Source organism: Aegilops tauschii, chromosome 2 (genome assembly GCF_002575655.3).
Source record: "Aegilops tauschii subsp. strangulata cultivar AL8/78 chromosome 2, Aet v6.0, whole genome shotgun sequence".
NCBI lineage: Eukaryota > Viridiplantae > Streptophyta > Magnoliopsida > Poales > Poaceae > Aegilops > Aegilops tauschii.
The window spans coordinates 11,391,865-11,411,279 of NC_053036.3; the positions used below are offsets into that span (position 1 = coordinate 11,391,865).

The following is a 19,415-nucleotide window of genomic DNA, read 5'->3' on the forward strand; positions in this document are numbered from 1 at the left end:
TAGTACATCATAAGGACATGTCTCACTAGCAAGATCACAATTCACAAGGACAAATCTCACAATGGGCTTAGATGAACAAATAATATGCAATATCCACCGCCAAGACGAAAAGAAAGGAAAGAGAGGACAAACCCTCCTCCGCCTCGCACATCCTCAAAGAACACAACTCCCACGAGAATTAGACCAACACCATATATATAGCCATGGTTTTCTTGCACAGCTATTCTTTTCTAAAGTCTAAACCAACATCATAACAAGTGAGGAGAAGCTTGGAAAACCACTACAGGATGGTCTACACGGAACTTACTGGTGAATCATGTGTCACTCCTACATTTTCCAAAGTGCCCATAAACTTTACTGATATATTGTCTTACAACTAATAGGAACATGAATTATGCCCTTCTGCATGTCTAGCCACACATACATTTAAACATAAAAACGATCTCTACCCATCTCCAAGACATTTGTAAACTAGACATGATTATCGACTCGTCTAAAATTCTAAATTCAGCAAAAATGTGCATTGTATAGAGCTATACATTCCCCTTTTCTAATGAATGTACAGATCTTCAGTGTAGCTAGAAAATAATGTTCCAATTCAGATCAGGGTTGTCTAACACCTCTATCAGAGACTGTATGTCCAAGTCCCCCTGGTCAAACTTTTCAAAGTCTGTTGCTGCTCTGGCCATTTTACCGCTTTGAATTAGGTCCATGCTAGGGTCGTTGTTTGCGCCATTTCTAGTGATGTCATCCCTGCAAGTGTGATGACCATAGTACACAACAATGTACTTTGCAGTTACATCTTCACAATTAAGAGTTCCGTTATGATCTTGTTGCTGGATTGTCTTGGTTGCTGAGCAGTTCCGTTCCGTGTAGGCGCATCTGTAGTAGCTCATGTTTAATTGCATGTTTGATTAGTTACTAGTTAGTGTGCACGTGCAATCGCACGTCTCCCTTAAAAAAACAAGTCAATGCAATAGGTTGTCCATAAGTTTTCCAAATCTAGATTAGATTACATGATCACATACTTTTTCTGTTCTTTATCTTGTTGAAGATTGCTCCAAATTCAAAATTATATCTTTCACTGTGAAATTTTACTAAATTTTAAAGACTTTTAGATAAAACCAACTGTGTATTAATAGCAATGGCATAGAACAAATATTACCACACCGTACCCTAACAAAAATGATCAAAAAATAATCAGGAATGACACTACTTCTCTTCTCACCTTGGGAGTAACATGAAAATTAATTATATTTTTACTTGTCATCTCCTTAGTATCTTTATTTAGTACACAAAACATAAATACTACAAACTCTTTCTTTGATGGAACAAAATAATAAGCACCACATGCAAATATACAAGTACAGAGTCAAAGTGACAAAGTCTAGAGATTTAGATTTTACTCACGTCTACACCACCGTGGTGGAGCTTCATCTTGCTACGTCTTGAGCTAAAATGGCCCATATTTTTCTATTCTGAAATCTTTTGATACGCAATGGTGTTGGCAGCAACCATCTTATCAATGGTGATCAAAGTGGATTCTTATCAATGTGTGTATATTACACATGAGGTTGTGGAAATACCTTGGTCAACTGGTCAAATATAACTTCCACCACAATATAAAGTGCCTTATTCTCCATCAGACAATAGCATTCATCTCGCCATATGACTGCACATGAATATCCGCACCATCTGATTACCATGTACAATTCAAGTTCCTACAAATTGCATCAAAGCAACCATGCTTGACTGTTAGAAATATCAGAGCCCTCTAGGACGCACATGTTGCGTCTAAAGCTAGTTGTCGCTATTTTCATGGCAGCACCTAAAGAGTTGATGTTCTTCTCATAGGTTCAAGAGTATCTTCTCAATTAGAATACGATGAAAAAAGGAGAGGAAATAAGTAACCAATTAAGCATCACGGGGAATTTCTGCATAGTTCTTTCATTTTGTAAAACATTCACAGTTGGACTACACATGAAACTGTATATTGCATACGATGAAAAAGGAGAGAAATAAGTAACCAGTTAAGCATCACAGGAAATTTCTACATAGTTCTTTCATTTTGTAAAACATTAACAGTTGGACTCCACATGAAAACTGTATATTGCAAATTTAAAAGGTTAATCTTGTACTCCTTGCTTCTCTCAAACCATACATTAGTGCTGGAAACTATGGGCGAGAAAGAATTAGATGGTCGTGCGGGCACGGGACACCCAAGAAAGAAACAAAAATAGCTGAAGGAATCAGGAATTGGACACATAGCCGTTCAGGGCGCCATCGTGGGACACTCCCGAGACGACCTCATGCAGGGAGGGCACTGAAGCGTAGGGCGTCCAGCAAATTGAGGCGAACATCGTCGAGGGCCGTTGAGGGCGCCGACGTTGTTGTTGTAGGTGCTGCACATGCCATAGAAGCCGCCAAGTGTGTGGTAAAGCCGCACCGGACGACGGCTGCCGCGAGCGCAGGGAAGAAATCTGAGACGTTGTGCCTGAGGGAGTGCGCCACGGCCTCCCGCGCGAAGCCGTGCAACACGCAGGACGCCGGCTCACTGAGGCCGGCCGACAACATGACACGGCACTGCAGGTCCATCATGGACGCGAACGCCGGGTGGCTGACGACGGCCAGCCTCCACAGGCAGGCCGGACGCCGCCAACTCCGATACGCGGCGGAGCATGCCGAGGACAGCGTCCCGCAGCTGCGGCTGCAACGCATCCCCGTGAAACCGCTTGGACGAAAGCAGGTGTCCGGCGTCGATCCCGGGCTGTGGCCGTGGAGGAGGCGACGTTCACGATGACCGTGGCCAACAGGTGCGTCATCAGCGGGTCGTACCTTTCGGTGAGGATCCCTAGGGATCGGTGCGGCACTTCCCTGCGACGTCGAGGAGGCTTGACCGGAAGCGGCCTCGCCCCAGGAGCCCAGGTGGAAGGCGTTGTGGGGATCTAAAACAAATCTGTGCAATGTTTGGACGGGCTGCATGCATAGCTAGCTCCGTTGACGTCTCAAGTTTTAATTGATTTCCTTGCATGCAAGGTCACATTTAATCACCATCATGGGAAAAAGGAAACCACTCGTAATTTGCTCCTGGGATGTAGCGATCGTTGGCTGTTGGGTTGTCTGGCATGACCGTGCGAGGGCAGGTCTGCCGGCAGAACATTTCATCTCAACCGTTGAACTCACAGATGTCACGTGGGCAGTTGGATGTGATTTAGTCTGCTAGATCGGACGTTCGTGGTTTTCCTGGGTGTACTTTGCGGTGTGTCTGTAGGGAAGCTCAGGTTTGCTCTTTTAATAGTAAGTAGATGCATTAAAATGAAGAATTAGTTGCTTCATAACATGTAGATATTACAACTACTTTAATTAGCGAAAGACGGCTATCCAAAATGGTTGAAAAGAAAAGACATCCAAACGACTTACTAGATCATCATGCGAGAAAGGTAGCAACGTGAAAGACCGCGACATGGACATGACGGACCTAACTTCACTGGCATGACCTAAGCCTAGTCTTACCCTTCATCCTCATCGCCATCTGCTCTCCATAGATCTAAAGAGACTTGACGGAAGTTTGATGAAAAAAGAATGATGAGGGAGGACACAAAGCATATGCGGCGAGGATTCCCCGAGAATGGGGAAAGGAGAGAGATGGTAGCAAGAGACGTAGCGGCAAGAGATCTATTGGGCTGTGTACCAGGTCTGTTGGAGTAGGGTAGTTATTCGCGACAACTTCCCTTCCCTCAAAACAATGTACGATAAAGGTGGGTCATAATACATCTCTGAAGTTCAACGTACATATATGTATCCATGGCGATTTCCTCCAATGTATTTTTCATAACAGAACCGGCAAGTCTCACTCATCTCAGATAAGGGGAGTAGAAATGTAGGTTGATGTAGTAGTAATGTGACGATATATATGCTTGAATGAACTGTTTAGTAGTAGTACAGATACCTAGCATGTTGCCTCCCATTGATGTTCTTCTGGCCATATTATCTCCAATGATGGCCATCGTAATGTGGAACAATCGTTACAAGTGATCTTGATCGCTTTTCGTTGTTCCTCCTACATACCATGCATACATATATATCATACATGATGGAGTACCAATATATATCGATGAGTAGCGCTACTGAATCCAGCTAAATCATGTCGCAAAACAAATAAAGTGAGACTAGAGTATAATCAAGAGTCTTATTGGCAAATCAAGAACCTTCTCTTCTGACCAGCGTTGCTGATCACGGGCTTCTCCTCTTGTCCCTCGCCAGCGCCGGTGGAGATAACGTTGCGAGGATGAAGGCCGCAACTGGTTCACCACCTGCGGTGGTGATACTCTGGAGCCTGGATATGACGCCGGTGACGCAGTCGATCACGCCATCAAAGAGGTCGACGGCGAGGTCGGCTGACCTGCTGTCGGCGTTGCGAAGCGCGGGAAGGATGAGCACTCGGAGCTGAATCAGGAGCTCCTGCTGCCGCCTAAGCAACGCGTCCATCTCCGAGCCGCCATGGACGACCATCGTGCTGCTGCTCGTCATCTTGTTATCCTTGCATATGCAATCAGCTCGTGCGCGGAATCTAATGTATAGTAGACTGTAGAGTTAAGCTGCACGCACCAACCTTATATAGCATGTTGCCTCCTACTAATTTGTCCAACTTTAAAGGGGCTCTGTACAGTGGACATGGCTGCATATGATACACAGTATTAGATGGATCCAGGCGCAACAACCCCGGCCCGGTCAAAAGTCTCAGCTGACTAACTGGCGACTTACCCTCCTCGTGCTCTCTCTGTCTCACTGCTCGAAAAGAAATCAACAGATTATGACTAGCTTAACAGTTACTCCCTCGTAAGTTAATATAAGACGTTTGTGTACTATAATATGTCAAAAATATCTGGTATTAAATTACAGAGAAAGAGAGTGCCATTTACGCAGTCATTCGTTCATCCATCCATCCATGCATGCATGAAGCAAGATAAGGAGACGCGTGCAATATACTACTCCCTCCGTTCGAAAAAGTTTATCCCATGCATGAAACAAGGCTATTGTCATTAAATTAGTGCAGAGGCAGACCATGCATAGACTGGAAGTCTGAGCCTGGACTTCAGCGAACAAATGGATATACAATACTACTAAGGAAACCTCCTGGTGATGGGAGGCACTAGGGTCGGTACTAAAGGCCCCCCTTTAGTCCCTGTTTTTATACGAACCGGGACTAAAGGCCCTTCATGTGGCTGCTGTTTGGAGCTCCACCTTTAGTCCCGTTACCAACCGGGACTAAAGGAAATTTTACGAAATTTATTTTTTGATTTTTTTTTCATGATTTCCAAATTTCTGAATTATTTTATAATTTAATCTCTAATCACCAGCATCACCGTTCAATTTAACCTCTAATCTCTAATCATCCCTCATCATTCCAAATCATCTAACTTCCCAGCCGGTCACCCATCCTCTCACTACTCCAGCCTGAGCACGCTTAACTTTCGGGTTCTATTCCGCCTCGTTTCCAAGTTTGCACTTGTTGTTTTCTAACAATAGTAAGATGTCTATCCTATTAACCCTCAGGAGTTTAGCTTGAGCATGAACTCACACGTTTCGTTGTTTGAGTTTGAAACTATTATTGTAAAAAACAATAATTATTTAGTAACACTAATATTTCTTGAATTAGTAGTTTGACCATAGTTTGACCATAGTTTGACCAGATTTGGCCAAAATTCAGAAAAACTGAAATAATTATTTAGTAACACTAATATTCTTGAATAATTATTTAGTAACACTAATACTTCTTGAATAAGTAGTTTGACCACAGTTTGACCAGATTTAACCAAAATTCAAAAAAAACTGAAATTTGAGCATAACTTTTTTTCCTTTTAGAATTTGAGGATTCTAAAAATTTGCGAATTTTCGTGCTGAACATTTTGATATATTATACGTTTTTTTCCGACATCGTATGCAAAAGTTATAGCAGTTTTACTTTTTCATAACACTTTTTTGCAAAACATGTCCAAATTAAGTTTTTTAATTTTCCTAACTTTTTTTTGAGGGGTAAAGCCAAATTTATTCATGAAACTCCACATGGTGTGGGATACATCTCTGGCCATGAGACACGCCAAACCAAACGTGGCGTCCCGGACCTCTAGAGAGCGAAAACTCGGCTAGGCTATGTACTTCATAATTAACAACACGACTCTCAAAAGAAAAGTTACAATGAAAAGTAGATGATCTAAGTTTTATCTCTATGATGATCGCTCCACACGACCCGTGCGAGTTTTTGTTGATATCTGAGATGACTTGCATGCAGTCCGATGAGACAATGAAATTTTGAATGCCCAGATCATCTGCTCGGGACAAAGCTTCCCTGCATGCTATAGCCTCAAGAGTGGCTGGATCTACCACTCCTTCCAGGACTAACGCGGAGCTGCCCAGATAGTTTCCCCATTCATCTCGGCATACTGCTGCTGCTGATCCTCCCCTTCTAGTCATGACTCTGGCGTCAACATGTATCTTGCAGTAACCCGCAGGTGGCTTCTTTGGCCTCCGCTGAACCGGCGGTGCAACTCCAATGATTGCGGCCTGACTGCTTTCCTTGCCTTTATAATGTTCAGATCACCCATGAATCTGGTAATGAAGTTATAAGTAGCATGAGGGCTCTGGAATACGGACTCGTGGATAGCTTTCCGGCGGGCATGCCATATGGACCATAGTGTGACTGCCCTCAAGACAAACTGCTCATGTGTTAACAGCTGCATAAGTGTAAACAGCCACTGTCTTGCACTTGGCTCTGTATTGCCTATGATTTTATCTGTAGTCTCCTCCTCAATCAAGGCACATACACTCCTGGATGATGTGCACTCCAGCAATGAATGGCACCATGAGTCCCGAGAGCCGCACAGACCGCACTGCTCAGAGTCTGTCATGTGACGGTGAGCTCTCAGATCGTTGGTTGGCAGAGAGTGTTTGGAGAGTCGCCACAGAAACATATGAATCTTCCCTGGTACTTCCGTTTTCCACAGTCTGTTCCACGCTCCTTCTTCTGTAATAGCGGTAGAGGAGCCGGCCGTCCCTTCCAACCAAGCCTCCCTTCGCTGCTTGGTAGCCACGAGCATGTTGTAGGCTGATCTGACCGAAAAAGAGCCCTGTTTCTCGTAGTGCCATGCCCAGAAGTCGTCTATGTTCCGAGTGCACAAAGGGATTTCCAGAATAACATGTGCATCAATTGGCATGAAAGTCTGCTGGATCAGCGACCTGTTCCATGATGCTGTGGTGCTTATAATGAACTCGGATACTTTGGTTGGGGGGTTCAGCGCAATGCTACCATACGGCCGAAACATACCTTCCCTGGGCAGCCAGTTTTGTGTCCATATATTTGTTGAGACTTCGTTACCAATGCGCTTGATCAGGCCTTGCTTAAGTGTATCTCTACCTTCAATTATGGCTCGCCATACTTGGCTCGAGTGACCCCCTAGTTCAGCCTTGAGAATGTCTGCATCTGGGTAATAAATGATCTTCAACACACGAGCACTCAAGCTTCCGCATTCTGTAATAACCTCCATGCTTGTTTCGCAAGCATTGCTAGGTTGAAGAGCTCAAAGTCTTTGAAACCCAGACCCCCCATGCTCTTGGGTTGTGTCATTGCTTTCCAAGATACCCAATGAGGCTTCCTTTTTCCCTCTTTGCTCCCCCACCAAAACTTTCTGATAAGCATGTTGAGGTGTTCGCATAAGCCTCTTGGTAACTTGAAGCAGGACATGGAAAAGACCGGAACACTTTGAGCAACAGACTTGACTAGCACTTCCTTTCCCGCCGAGGTGATGGCACGCTCAATCCAACCCTGGACCTTACTCCACAGCCGGTCCTTGAGGTACTTAAAAGCACCATACTTAGAACTTCCTATATCAGATGGCATACCCAAGTACTTCTCGTTGAGAGTCTCATTAGGTACATGGAGTACATCCTTTATCTCTTGTCTCACTGAGTCAGGGACCCCCTTGCTGAAATAAATTGATGATTTTGTATGGTTGATGCGCTGACCTGTCGCTTGACAATAGGTTTCCAGAACATGGTGCACCTCATTTGCACCCATACCATTTGCTTTGAAGAACAACAGGCTGTCATCTGCGAATAAGAGGTGGCTTACCGGTGGTGCCGTTGGGGTAACCTGTAGACCACTCAAGTTGGATGACTCACTTTTTGATTTTATCAGGCATGAAAGGCCCTCTGTTGCTAGCAAGAACAGGTATGGGGATATCGGGTCCCCTTGTCTGATACCTCTTGAAGGTTTAAACTGTTGTAGTTTCTTCCCATTGAACAACAAAGAAAAAACTCACAGTAGTTACCAGGCTCATAACAATATCCACCCATCTGGTGTTGAAACCCAGTTTTAGCATTATAGATTTAAGGTATTGCCACTCCACCCTGTCGTAGGCTTTCATCATGTCAAGCTTGAGGGCACAAGACTGGTTTTTCTTAGCTTTGTTCCTCTTCATAAAATGCAAACACTCATAAGCTGTGATGATGTTGTTTGTGATCAACCTGCCTGGCACAAAGGCTGACTGCTCATCTGATATTATGTCAGGCAGCATTACCTTTAGTCTGTTAGCGATCACCTTCGAAGCAATCTTATACAGGACATTACAAAGGCTGATTGGACGAAATTGAGACAGGAGCGTGGGTTTTTTTACCTTTGGGATAAGAACCAGGATAGTGTCGTTTATGCACTCGGCGGATTCTGTTCCTTCCACAATCCTCAAAACAGCCTTAGTCACGTCCTCCGCACAAGTATCCCAGTGATGCTGGAAAAAATGTGCAGGGAATCCATCCGGCCCGGGTGCCTTTGTGGGGAACATCTGAAAGAGAGCCTTTTTTACCTCGTCTTGACTGTACGGAGCATTCAACGTTTCATTCATGGCTGCAGTTACTTTGGTCGGGACGGTATCAAGGACCAGTTCCATCCCCTGGACTCCCTCTGATGTGTACAGATCCCTATAAAAATTATTGGTCATATTCTCCATCTTCGAAACATTGTCCGTTACTTGACCGTCCGGCTTTTGCAAAGCTTTGATCTGATTCTTCCTTCTTCTTCGGCTCGCTCTCGGATGGAAGAAATATGTGTTCTTATCCCCGTGCATTAGCCACTCGAGACGAGCACGCTGGCGCCACAAAATCTCCTCTCTGTGGTATAATTCAGCCAGCCTGTCAACTATTTTTGTCTCGATGTGCATGGGCCCGGATCTGTTTGGCAGTTCGCGTAGCTCCTGTAGAGTAGATGTAAGAATATAACTACATCTCGAAGGATTTTATTTTTTAAAGTTTTTATCATTTTCTTTTGTTTTTTTCAAAACTGAAATGGCGATACCCGAGGAGGGGAAAATCTTGACTCCCCCTCTATGACCCAAACTTAATTACAGGTATCTAAAACATTTAGATATTTATCAAAAAATGGTCTTGATAAAATATTTCTGTTCGTGAGGATTGGGCAACTGGATACATGGTTTTAGGCAAACTATTTGTTGATTGTGGGCAACTGGATACTTTGTTTTAGGCAATTGTATGGTTGACTGTGGGCAACTGGATACTTTTTTAGGGCAACTTTGGGTGTGAAGGAGGCAACTATCGTGCTATAGAGAAGCAACTTCTTCTCTTTGGCCTAGTAGGACTTTCTATTAGGTTTGTTGGTGTAAAAACAAGAAAAATCAGACAAAACATAACGCCCCTTTATTGCTACATACAAAACAACCTCACTACACTATGTGTACCTGTGAATTTTACTAACATTATCCCAACTTGCCTATCATGCATGGTTGCTCATTTGCCTATTGTTTGATAGTTAGTTGCCTACAATTGATGTGTAGTTGCCTATAAATATTGTAAATTGCCTACCAATTGATGCCTAATTTCCTACTATTGGTAATTAGTTGTCTATCATTGCTTCTCGGTTGCCTAACTTTGCAAAAATAGTTGCCTACAATATTGTGAAGTGGTTTACCATTGTTTTCTAAGTTGCATGCAAACACTCTAAAAGTTGCCAAAATTGAGCACCAAGTTGCCTATCGTAGTTAGCAATAACAGATACAAGAGTATCAATGGTAGATGACTTCATAGTATTATAGGCAGTTTAGAATCAACAATATGCAACTTAGAAGTACCAGTGAGGAAGCTAGGAGAATATGCAACTTAGAAGTACCTGTGAGGAAGTTAGGAGAATGTTAGAGAAAATTAATTAGGAGAAAATGTAGTGAAGTTGCCTATTTTTTGCACTAAAGTTGTCTCTCGTAGAAAGAAAGTTGCTTATAAAGGTGATATGATGTTGTCTACCTCTGTTCAAGGCTATTCTCTATTACTAGTTAGTTGCTCATTGTTGGTACTTAGTTACTTTAAATTGGAGTGGAGTTGCTTCTGTTTAGCACTAAAGTTGTCTCATCTAGCGTCCAAGTTGCTTTCTGAAAGAAAGAAAAATCATCAAAACGTATTCATGTGGGTATAGTTTTGAAGAGCTCGTCGGGACCTGACTAGCCAACATCCGTGTGCTTAATAGCGTTGGCGGGTAGACTCCCCTAGAAAAGGAAAACACACAGATCTCATACCACCCATCCCCACATAGTTCAAAATTTGAAATCATGATAGATGACTTAAATCCCACAAACACTTTTCGATATTGTAGGCAACTTAGGTCCCTTGATGGACAACTTTCTTAGTATTGTAAGAAATTGATAATAACTTGTAGGCAACTTCGTAGTGAAAGGGCAACCTGGTTTCTGCGGTAGACAACTTATAAGCCATGTTAGAGTTTCCACTCTATGGTAAAGAAATTTCACAGTATGATAGGCAACTAAACAATCCACAACTTATTTTCCAATGTATGCAACTTAGAAATCATGATGACCCCCCTATTACACCGTTGCACACAACTAACTAGGTGGCTACTAGGCGAAGTTAGTCATACACACGGTGCAATTCATCTAGCAGCAGAGTTGCTCATGTTTAACACTAATGTTGCTTCATCTAGCATCAAAGTTGCTTTCGAAAAAAATCATCAAAACATATTCATATGGGATCTAGTTTTGAAGAGCTCGTCGCGAGGAACCCTGCAGTGAAAACGGTTCTGTGTTCTGACACTCGGTTCAAAAGTTGTAGCTTTTTGAAAATTTGAAACAGAATAAATAGATGACGTTGGCACATTCATGCGCTTCACACTACCCAGTGGATAACGCGTTTATTACACACAACAAACTAGTTTTGTCATCTAGCGCGTGCGCTGGCCGCGTCCATCCGGCGCAGCTGCACTGTGAAGTATTTAGGTTGTTTATTTTTGCTTTTGGACAAAATAGACCACAGATGGGCAAAAAGTTTGAAGTCAAATCTCCATCCACATCTGAAAATACGTAGCACCGATACGCCAGAAATCGCTGTATCGCCGTTCAGGACGTCGGTGATACGTCAGATACGGCTTAGATACGGGTATCCCAGAAGTTTCCCCCGCTTTATATTCCAAAGCACTAACACCGAGTACAGATAACGATGTGGCGAGCAGCACAACACACCAAGGAAAAAGAAGAAGAAACAAAAGCCAACCACGGCAGCTTGGCAGAGCGCGGATGACCCGCCACCGCGGCGCCCACCGGAAACAAATTACCACAGACCGAGGCTCCGATCCGCCACATACCAAGCAGCACCTCCAGGAAGGGATGCGATGCCGACGACGCTGCTGTCCGGACGAGTCCTCAGGTTTCCCCGGGCACGCGGAGGGAGGTGGGGGGTGGATACCACCGACACCCTCCAGGAAGGAATGGTGGTACCCGCAGGTGTCACCGCGTCGGGGCCGAAGCCGGCAGGGATTTCTCCCGCATTCCAACCCCCAACCGCCCAACTGGACGGAACCGGCCCGCCAAACCGTCGCCCATCACCATGCGCCAACGCAGTAGAGCCGCCTCACTACGAACACCACCACGAGGCCAAGAGGATCGGGGAGAAGCTCACCACGACGGGAGCAGCAACATCGACGCCGAGCGGGAGGGAACCACCTCCACCGTCGTCGTGCGGGAGGCCCGTCCCTCCGGCACCGTCGCGGTCGCCGTCCGGACGCGGCAACGGGGCATGCCGGGCCACCCTTGGCCCAGCCAGGCCCGAAGCGGGCCCGTTAAGCCCCACCGGCTGCGATGCAGCAGGCCGGCGTCGTCGCCGCCGGCACCCAGCCACTCGTCGCATCTCCCTCGCCTCCCAAAAGCCACACCGGAGCCATCCCCGCCACCGGCCCGCCCAGGCCCAGATGGGGCCCGAAGGGCCCAGATCTGGGCCGAGCGGACGACGCCTGATCCCGCTGCCCCGCCGCCAACGACGGCGCCGCCGCCCAGTTGCTCGCCTGCATGCGCCACGGAGCCCCGCCACCACGCCAGACCGCCGCCGCCTAGATGCACCCCCCGGCGCAGCTCCGCCCGCGCCGGAGAGCGACCGGGAGGGGAAGGGGCAGGAGGCCGCCGCCACCAGCAGCCCTGGGGCTAGGCCGGCCACGGCGGCGAGAAGGAAGGAGGGAGGGGGGAGCCTGGAGGGAGGACGCCCGTTGCGCGGCCGGTCGCCCGCGCGGGGGGGGGAGGGGGGGCGACGCAGTCGCGAGAGAGAAGCATCGTATCCCGTTTTTTGTTTTACAAAAAGTAAGAAAAAATGCTGATATGGCTGTGACACGCGTGTGACACGTCTAGGACACGCCGAGGCTCCCGAGCGCAGCCCTGAGCGAGCCCAATAGCCCACGACCCGTCGACCACAACAAATCCTAAAAGATCCTCTCTCGCACTCTGTCGACCACATGCAGCAGGATCGAGGGCGACTACCGCCGCCGCCCCAAGTACATGGATTCGCCTCTCTGTCTCGAGTCTTCTGCTCGTCTCCGCCACCCCAAGCGATGCTATACTGATGTGTGGTTAATCCGTTGATGTATGCTTGGCTGCTGGGCTGTTGATGGCTTCTGTTGATCGGTTGATGTGGGTAGTAAACTAGTAATAGTACTCTCTCAATTCTTTGATCCGTTGATCCAGTAGTAATTCGATCTGTTGCTACATGCTAATGCTAATGTAGTAGTACTTCGATCTGCTGATGGCTACTGCCTATTTCTACGGAAGGAGTAGGAAGTACTATACACAATGGCATATGCGGGGAGTTCAGAATTCAGAATCCAGAATTTGCCTATGGCCATTATCACACGGTTTTCCTAGTGAACTTTTGCATTATTTATCTATGGCCATTGAAAATCTGACTATGGATCTTCCTATTTATCATGTTATCCTAGTGAAATTTTCCATTATTTGTCTATGGACATTGAGAATTCAGAATTGAAACTTGTTGGAACTTTGAAGTTTGGAACAAGGACGTATATATTCATTTGGTATGCTACAAGCCAAAGGGTGTATTTTGGTCTCATCTCATCTCACGCATTTTATTATGTTAGTTTTTATTATATGTCATTTTATTACTATTTATATATATTTGCCGTATCGCCGTATTGCTGTTTTTAGAAGTTGCCGTATCCCGTATCGCCATACCCCTATCGCCGTATCGGTATCGCCGTACCGGTCCTTCATAGTCTGAAATAGAAAAGCGAAACCATGAGCCATGACAACGTCAGGAGTGAGAGCATTCGGATTGTACAGTGCGTCAAGTAAATTTACGAATGGTGACAAGTCAAACATGCATTCTTTTTGGAAGGATTATTTCTGTGCTCTCGCCATCACATAATATAAGAACGTTTTTTACACTACATTAGTGTCAAAAACGTTCTTATATTATGGGACAGATGGGTTAATCTCTAATCTCGTTTGTTCGTTGTTGGGAAGAAGTGCTTCTTCCTCCAACCACGAGGCTCCCTACTGCTCTTGCTCGAGGACGCAGGGGAGACCTACCCATGGCAGCGGTCATAGACCATCCCTGGCCCTCCTTCCGCTCCTGCGGCAGCGTGTCTTGTGGAGCCTGAGTATTTGAACCTGAACTGGTTTCAGATTTTGTATTTTCGCAACTCAATTTCAGATTCTAGCTGTAGGATTCAGACAGTAACACGGACAAAATAGCTAACTATGGGAGTGATTTTACTGGGATAAATACCATTACAGAGGAAAGTTGAGGCCAAACCACTACAAGTGCAATTCTTGTATACAAGTCCCAGCCAGGCAATGTCCTAATCAGCGGCCATCTCTCTCTGCTCCTACTTCCTGCTTGGACTTTGGTACTGCTAGGAGCTAGTAATAGTGCTGCTGTTACAGGTATTGCCACTGTCACATTTCACTTCACTCACTGCACTCCTATATATGCACTTCGACAGTTGATTGTTAACTATGCCATTTATTTTGGCCTGTCTAACAAGCATATGTTTTATTATTAGTAGTAAAACATTGTGGCAAATCCATTCGTTTCTATTGATCTTAACGGGATCCAGCTTTCAGCGCCTCCCTCCTGGGATCAACCCCTGATTTGCCGCTGCAGCCACCCTCCTGCTCCAGGCCAGAGGGGGATTCACCTTCATCGCCTCCCTGCCATGGCTCAACCCAGCATGGCTGTTTACTACCTCCTGGTCCCATAGCGTGCTCTGGGAGTAGAGTATTGTTGGTTGATTGAATGCAGCTTCTGCACTGCATGGTCTCAACAATAAGAAAAACACATGAGGAATCACATGTAGGCACATGCTTGAGACTGAATTTATCCACCTACTTCGTCTTTTGCTTCCTAGTTTAGTATGGACAAGCTAACAAATGATGAGTTGGTCTGTTGGACGCATTCAGCACGTACCTTCAAATGTGGTTCCTCACAATTATCAGTGTCCCAAGTTACCGCCACACTAATAATTAACGAGTAGGCACATGGATGAGACTATTTATCTACTTAATGCCCATGATCCGTTCCAAATTTTGTATTTATAAGCTACCAAATGGTGCGTTGGTCCATGCAACCTAATTCGGTAGCACTTGGGTGACTCCCTGCGGCCATTGGTCTACTTGGTTTCCTGTTTGTTTTTCCTTCTGTCTTCTTGCTGGATGTACTGAGTTGTTACTTAGTACACTCTCTTGCACTTAGCTATGGTTTGTGGCTGTACGTCTGCATCACGGACAGTGCGCTAGCTTGCTCTCTACTTACTCTGTAGCTACCGTTGATTGAAGTTGTAGCTTGATGATAGTTTATGTAATAAACTAGTTTGTTGCCCCTATGAGCGTAACTCAAAACAATCAATCAAAAGGCATAAAATAAATAACATTGTCAGGTTGTTGGACCTAACGGGCCATGTAGATAGCAAGTGGGGTGGAAAATGTGATTCTATATTATAGACAATTGTCTACTGATTTATCGTACAGTTTTTTATTACGCTATAGAAAATGAATTTGCCCAATTCTAGTCTTGTAAAACTCGTGGTACCCAGGTATGAACGGTTATGTTATCTCCTTGCACAAGTTCATTCATCCGGCAAAAAGTGAACCCTAGGGACTAAAGTTAACGACGAGCATTATTGTATGTTAGTAGAAAGCTTATTGAAATGAAAACTTAATTAATGTTTCGTTTCTTGGTAGTTTTTGCAACTAGAGTGAGACATGTGTGTTACTGTCATATATGTCGTGGAGCTAGCTAGTCAAGTGAAGTCTTTCTTATTTAGATTTTCCTGAAGGAACCACCATGTGAGCCCATGTGTGGAGCTTTGGTTCTCTTGCAAAAGATACGTACGTAGTTGGTGTCCAGTCATCTGCTACATGGTGGAGAAGTATTACTGATTAAGTAGTAGCTTAATTTACAGGCAGAGAAGAGATGCATAGTTTGAATTGGGGGTCCAGATGAGAACTGAAAAGGAAACCCTGCCTTATTGCCTATATATAAGAAGACAAGAGTCTATGCCTATGGACAAGTAGAGAGTGAGCTAGGATGGCAACATCACCGATGACGCAGGAGAACCAACACGCGGTTGTTGTCCTGCCTGTCGCCAACGCCACTGAGGGTGGCCTTGTGGATTCTGCTGGGCGGCCAAAGGAATCGCAGGTCTGTTTCTTCTAATTGATCTGAGGGTCAGTGTCTCCTGTCATTTATGTAGTTATAATGGACTAAATTGTTTGTGTATGTTTGACGCAGCACGCTAGGCTGAAAATCGACATAGGTGAGAACAGGAGCATGGTCATTGAGATCACCCTTACAGGGAAGCTGGCTCTGCAGTGCCCTGCTGATGCTGCGCCCTCGGCGGACGCCGCCGCCGCAGCAGCAGCAGCAGCAGAGGGAGTTAAAAACCAGGAGTACATGGGCCAGATGCGCGGATGGCTGATGACCGTGGGCACCCTGTTCATCGGCATGTCGTTTCACGCGGCGATGCGACCGCCAAGCTGGATGCCCAAGGATTGGTACCAAGTGCTGAGGAAGACTAATTACATCCGTCTTCCCTGGTCCCATCTTTCTCCTGCAGAAATGGCGGCGCCAGATAACATCTCAAAGAAACAGGCTGTTCATGCATTAAAGTACGTGCTCATTAACACGACCACTTTCGCCATATCACTGGCACTAGTGCTAGCACTGGTGATAATGAAAAGGTCGCCACCCACACGTTTCATATATATGGTGAAGGTGATGGTGGGGCTCCTCTGCTTCTTCGTCGCCTGGACCTTCGCCATCGGTAACGCATACGATCCAGCCGCTTCATGGTTGGTCGTTGCTTATCTTGCGTTGTACGGCTTTTATACGCTTGTTACCTTCTTCGCCGTGATGTGGCTTCCCTACCACCTGCTCAGGCCGGCTTTGGAACGGCTTAAGCTTTTGCCCAAGCCTGCTGCCCAGGTAAGCTCTTGAGAGGCCACAGATTGTGAAAATAAGCCAGTGAGATTAGCAACTGTCTGTTTGGAAAGGCTTCCTATGAATGAGAGGTCATTAATTTTCAGTGATGATGAATGTAAAGTCTAGAGTGACCTCTGGACTCATGTCGTCTTTGTTATGTTTGTTAGATGAAAGTGCCCTGTTTCCATGTAGAGTTGGCAGCCATATCCTCTGGCAGAATCAAGCTGCGTCGTGATTGAGTAACATGTTTGCTCTGTAGTTGCCTGATAATGTTTGGTACCTGAAGAAAACAGTTTCTTGAATCTGAGCTGGTTTCAGTTTCTGTATTTTCGCAATTCAATTTCAGAGCCTAGTTGCAGGATTCAGGCAATAACACAGAGAAAATAGATACATCTGGGAGTGATTTTACAGAGATAGATTCAATTACAGAGAAAAGTTGAGACACAACCAGCACAAGGGGAGGCTAGGATTTAACCGAATACAAGGAGAGATGCCCAGTGCTGCTCCCAAATCCCAACCCATTTCATACAACTGGAGGTAAAAGAAGATGGTGAAAGTAAAGCTAAAGTGCAGTAAGGTTGTCGTCGAAAAGTTATCCCCGATCACAGTGAGATTGTCTTCCATTCTTTAACTGTTGATTCTTACACCTACACAATATTGTTGGTTGGTCCTTGCATGGTCTCAATAATAGCAAACCCTCATGACAGTCATAATTTTCAGTATTTGAATCTCAACTGGTTTCAGTTTATGTATTTTGGCAATAAACGTCTGCTACTCCAGTTTGTAGTGCCATCTACCTCGTCGTAATGCAGGTGTTGCATGGTCTAGAAATAAAACATTGGTTGATTGGATATAACCTTAAAGATTGCACATGTAATATTGTTGGTTGGTCTCAATAATACCAAATGCTGATGACAATCATGATTTCCGCATTTTATTCTTAACTGGTTTCAGTTTTTGTAATATTGTAATTTCACAAAAAAAAACTACTTGTTTTGGGAGCGAGGATCTTGCATTCTTGCTGCGTATGTAGGAGTTTCCTTCTAATTTAAACCTGGAAATGCAAATGTGGTCTAGTCTACAAGTTTAACCCAGCCAATTGGTAGTTTCAGCTTAGCAACTTCTCAATACTCTTTTTGTTATGCGCCATCCAGGCAGGCATGCACATGTACAACTACATTGTAGTGCCATCCACCTCGTACAGAAGGCGTTGTATGATATTGTTGGTCGGTCTCAATAATATCCAAACCATGCTCATGACAATCATGATTACTTCTTATATCCAAACCATGCCACTCCAGAGTGAATAGTTATATTTCCATTCGTATAATTTTGTTGGTTGGGCCCCTCTGTTGGGTACACAAATGCCCAACAGGAATCGGTTTGAAAACATAACTGGAGGAGGGCAGAGTTGTTTGTTGCGAAATTATTCCTGATGGTAGATTGCTATTTAATTTCTATTTTGCTTTTGCAGGCGTGCATTCTGAGTATTTGGTGGTGAAATTACTTCGTAATAGTGAGGCAGGGGTGCATGTCTTAATTCATTAAGCCACTGTGTAATTACTTTTAATTAAGATGGTTGGAGGCAGGCTAGTAGTTGTTTTCTTCCATGTGTATCACTTTCTTTTCTGGTATATAATTACCAGCCAGACACTGTCCTAATCTCTGCCATCTCTCTCTGCTGCTACTTCCTGCCTGGACTTTGGTACCGCCAGTAATACTGCTGCTGTTACAGGTATCACCACTTTTCACATTTCACTGCACTCTTATATATGCATTTCAATTCTTGATTGCACCTATGCCACCTGTTTCCGCCTGTCTAATGAGCATATGTATTATTATTAGTCATGAAAAACATTGTGGTAATCCATTAGTTTCTACCGATCTTCTTCGCCTCTCCCCAGGAATCAATCTCCAATTCTCTGTTACAGCCACACATTGCTCGGTTTTGCTCCTGCTCCAGACCACAGAGGGGGATTCACCCTCGTCGCCTTCCTACCATGGCTTGGCCTGACCAGGCTGTTAACTACCTCCTGCTTGCCATCACATGCTCTGGGAGTATAGTATCGTTAGTTGACTGAATGCACCATGTACACTGCATTGTCTCAACAATAAAAAACATCATAGGAAGTATTTTAGGCACATGCTTGAGACTGTATTTATCCACCTAATTCGTCTTTTCCTTCCTATTTTAGTATGGACAAGCTAAAATATGATAAGTTGGCCCTGACAGACACATCCAGCACGCACCGTCACATGTGATTCCTCACCATTATCAGTGTTTTTAATGATAAACATTGTAATATCTGTGCACGTTAGATTGTAACGTGCGCCCCTCTCTTCTCTTCATCTACAAGTCATAGAGATATAGATAGATAGAGTTGGAGTCCTTTTAACGTTCACCTCCCACTTTAACAATGCTCGTCTCTCTCACTTGCACTTTTCCTTTTGAAAAAGTTTTAGGTTTCCCTTTATATTTTTTTTGTTTTTAAATTTTATAAATGCACACAACAGAATGAAATGACTCTTTAAAACTTCCGGGTTGTCTCCCTCGCAGCGATTTCTTTAAAGTCATTAAGCTAGGCATAAAATGCTCAAGTAATTAATCCACCTGTATCCCAAGGTATATCAAATTCAATTTT

The 19,415-nt window shown here is 44.7% G+C and overlaps 3 protein-coding genes across 3 annotated transcripts; 1 reads left to right on the top strand and 2 right to left on the bottom strand.

The window, feature by feature from the left end:
* Positions 1-578: 578 nt before the first annotated feature.
* Positions 579-4,530, bottom strand: LOC141040605 (probable WRKY transcription factor 54). The gene is given in 5 exon segments (XM_073506717.1): positions 579-891; positions 2,304-2,306; positions 3,950-4,060; positions 4,209-4,282; positions 4,285-4,530. Coding segments are annotated over 5 exon segments (747 nt in total).
* Positions 4,531-6,470: 1,940 nt separating this feature from the next.
* Positions 6,471-9,212, bottom strand: LOC109759056 (uncharacterized). Its single transcript, XM_020317900.1, has 3 exons — positions 8,328-9,212; positions 7,751-8,149; positions 6,471-7,496 (listed from the first exon to the last, which is right to left on the bottom strand). The coding sequence occupies exons 1-3, from the start codon at positions 9,210-9,212 to the stop codon at positions 6,471-6,473; spliced, it is 2,310 nt and encodes a 769-aa protein (XP_020173489.1).
* Positions 9,213-15,617: 6,405 nt separating this feature from the next.
* On the top strand, positions 15,618-17,453 carry LOC123497301 (uncharacterized). Its single transcript, XM_045233724.2, has 2 exons — positions 15,618-15,993; positions 16,084-17,453. The coding sequence occupies exons 1-2, from the start codon at positions 15,880-15,882 to the stop codon at positions 16,786-16,788; spliced, it is 819 nt and encodes a 272-aa protein (XP_045089659.1). The 5' UTR covers positions 15,618-15,879; the 3' UTR covers positions 16,789-17,453.
* The last annotated feature ends 1,962 nt before the right edge of the window (positions 17,454-19,415 follow it).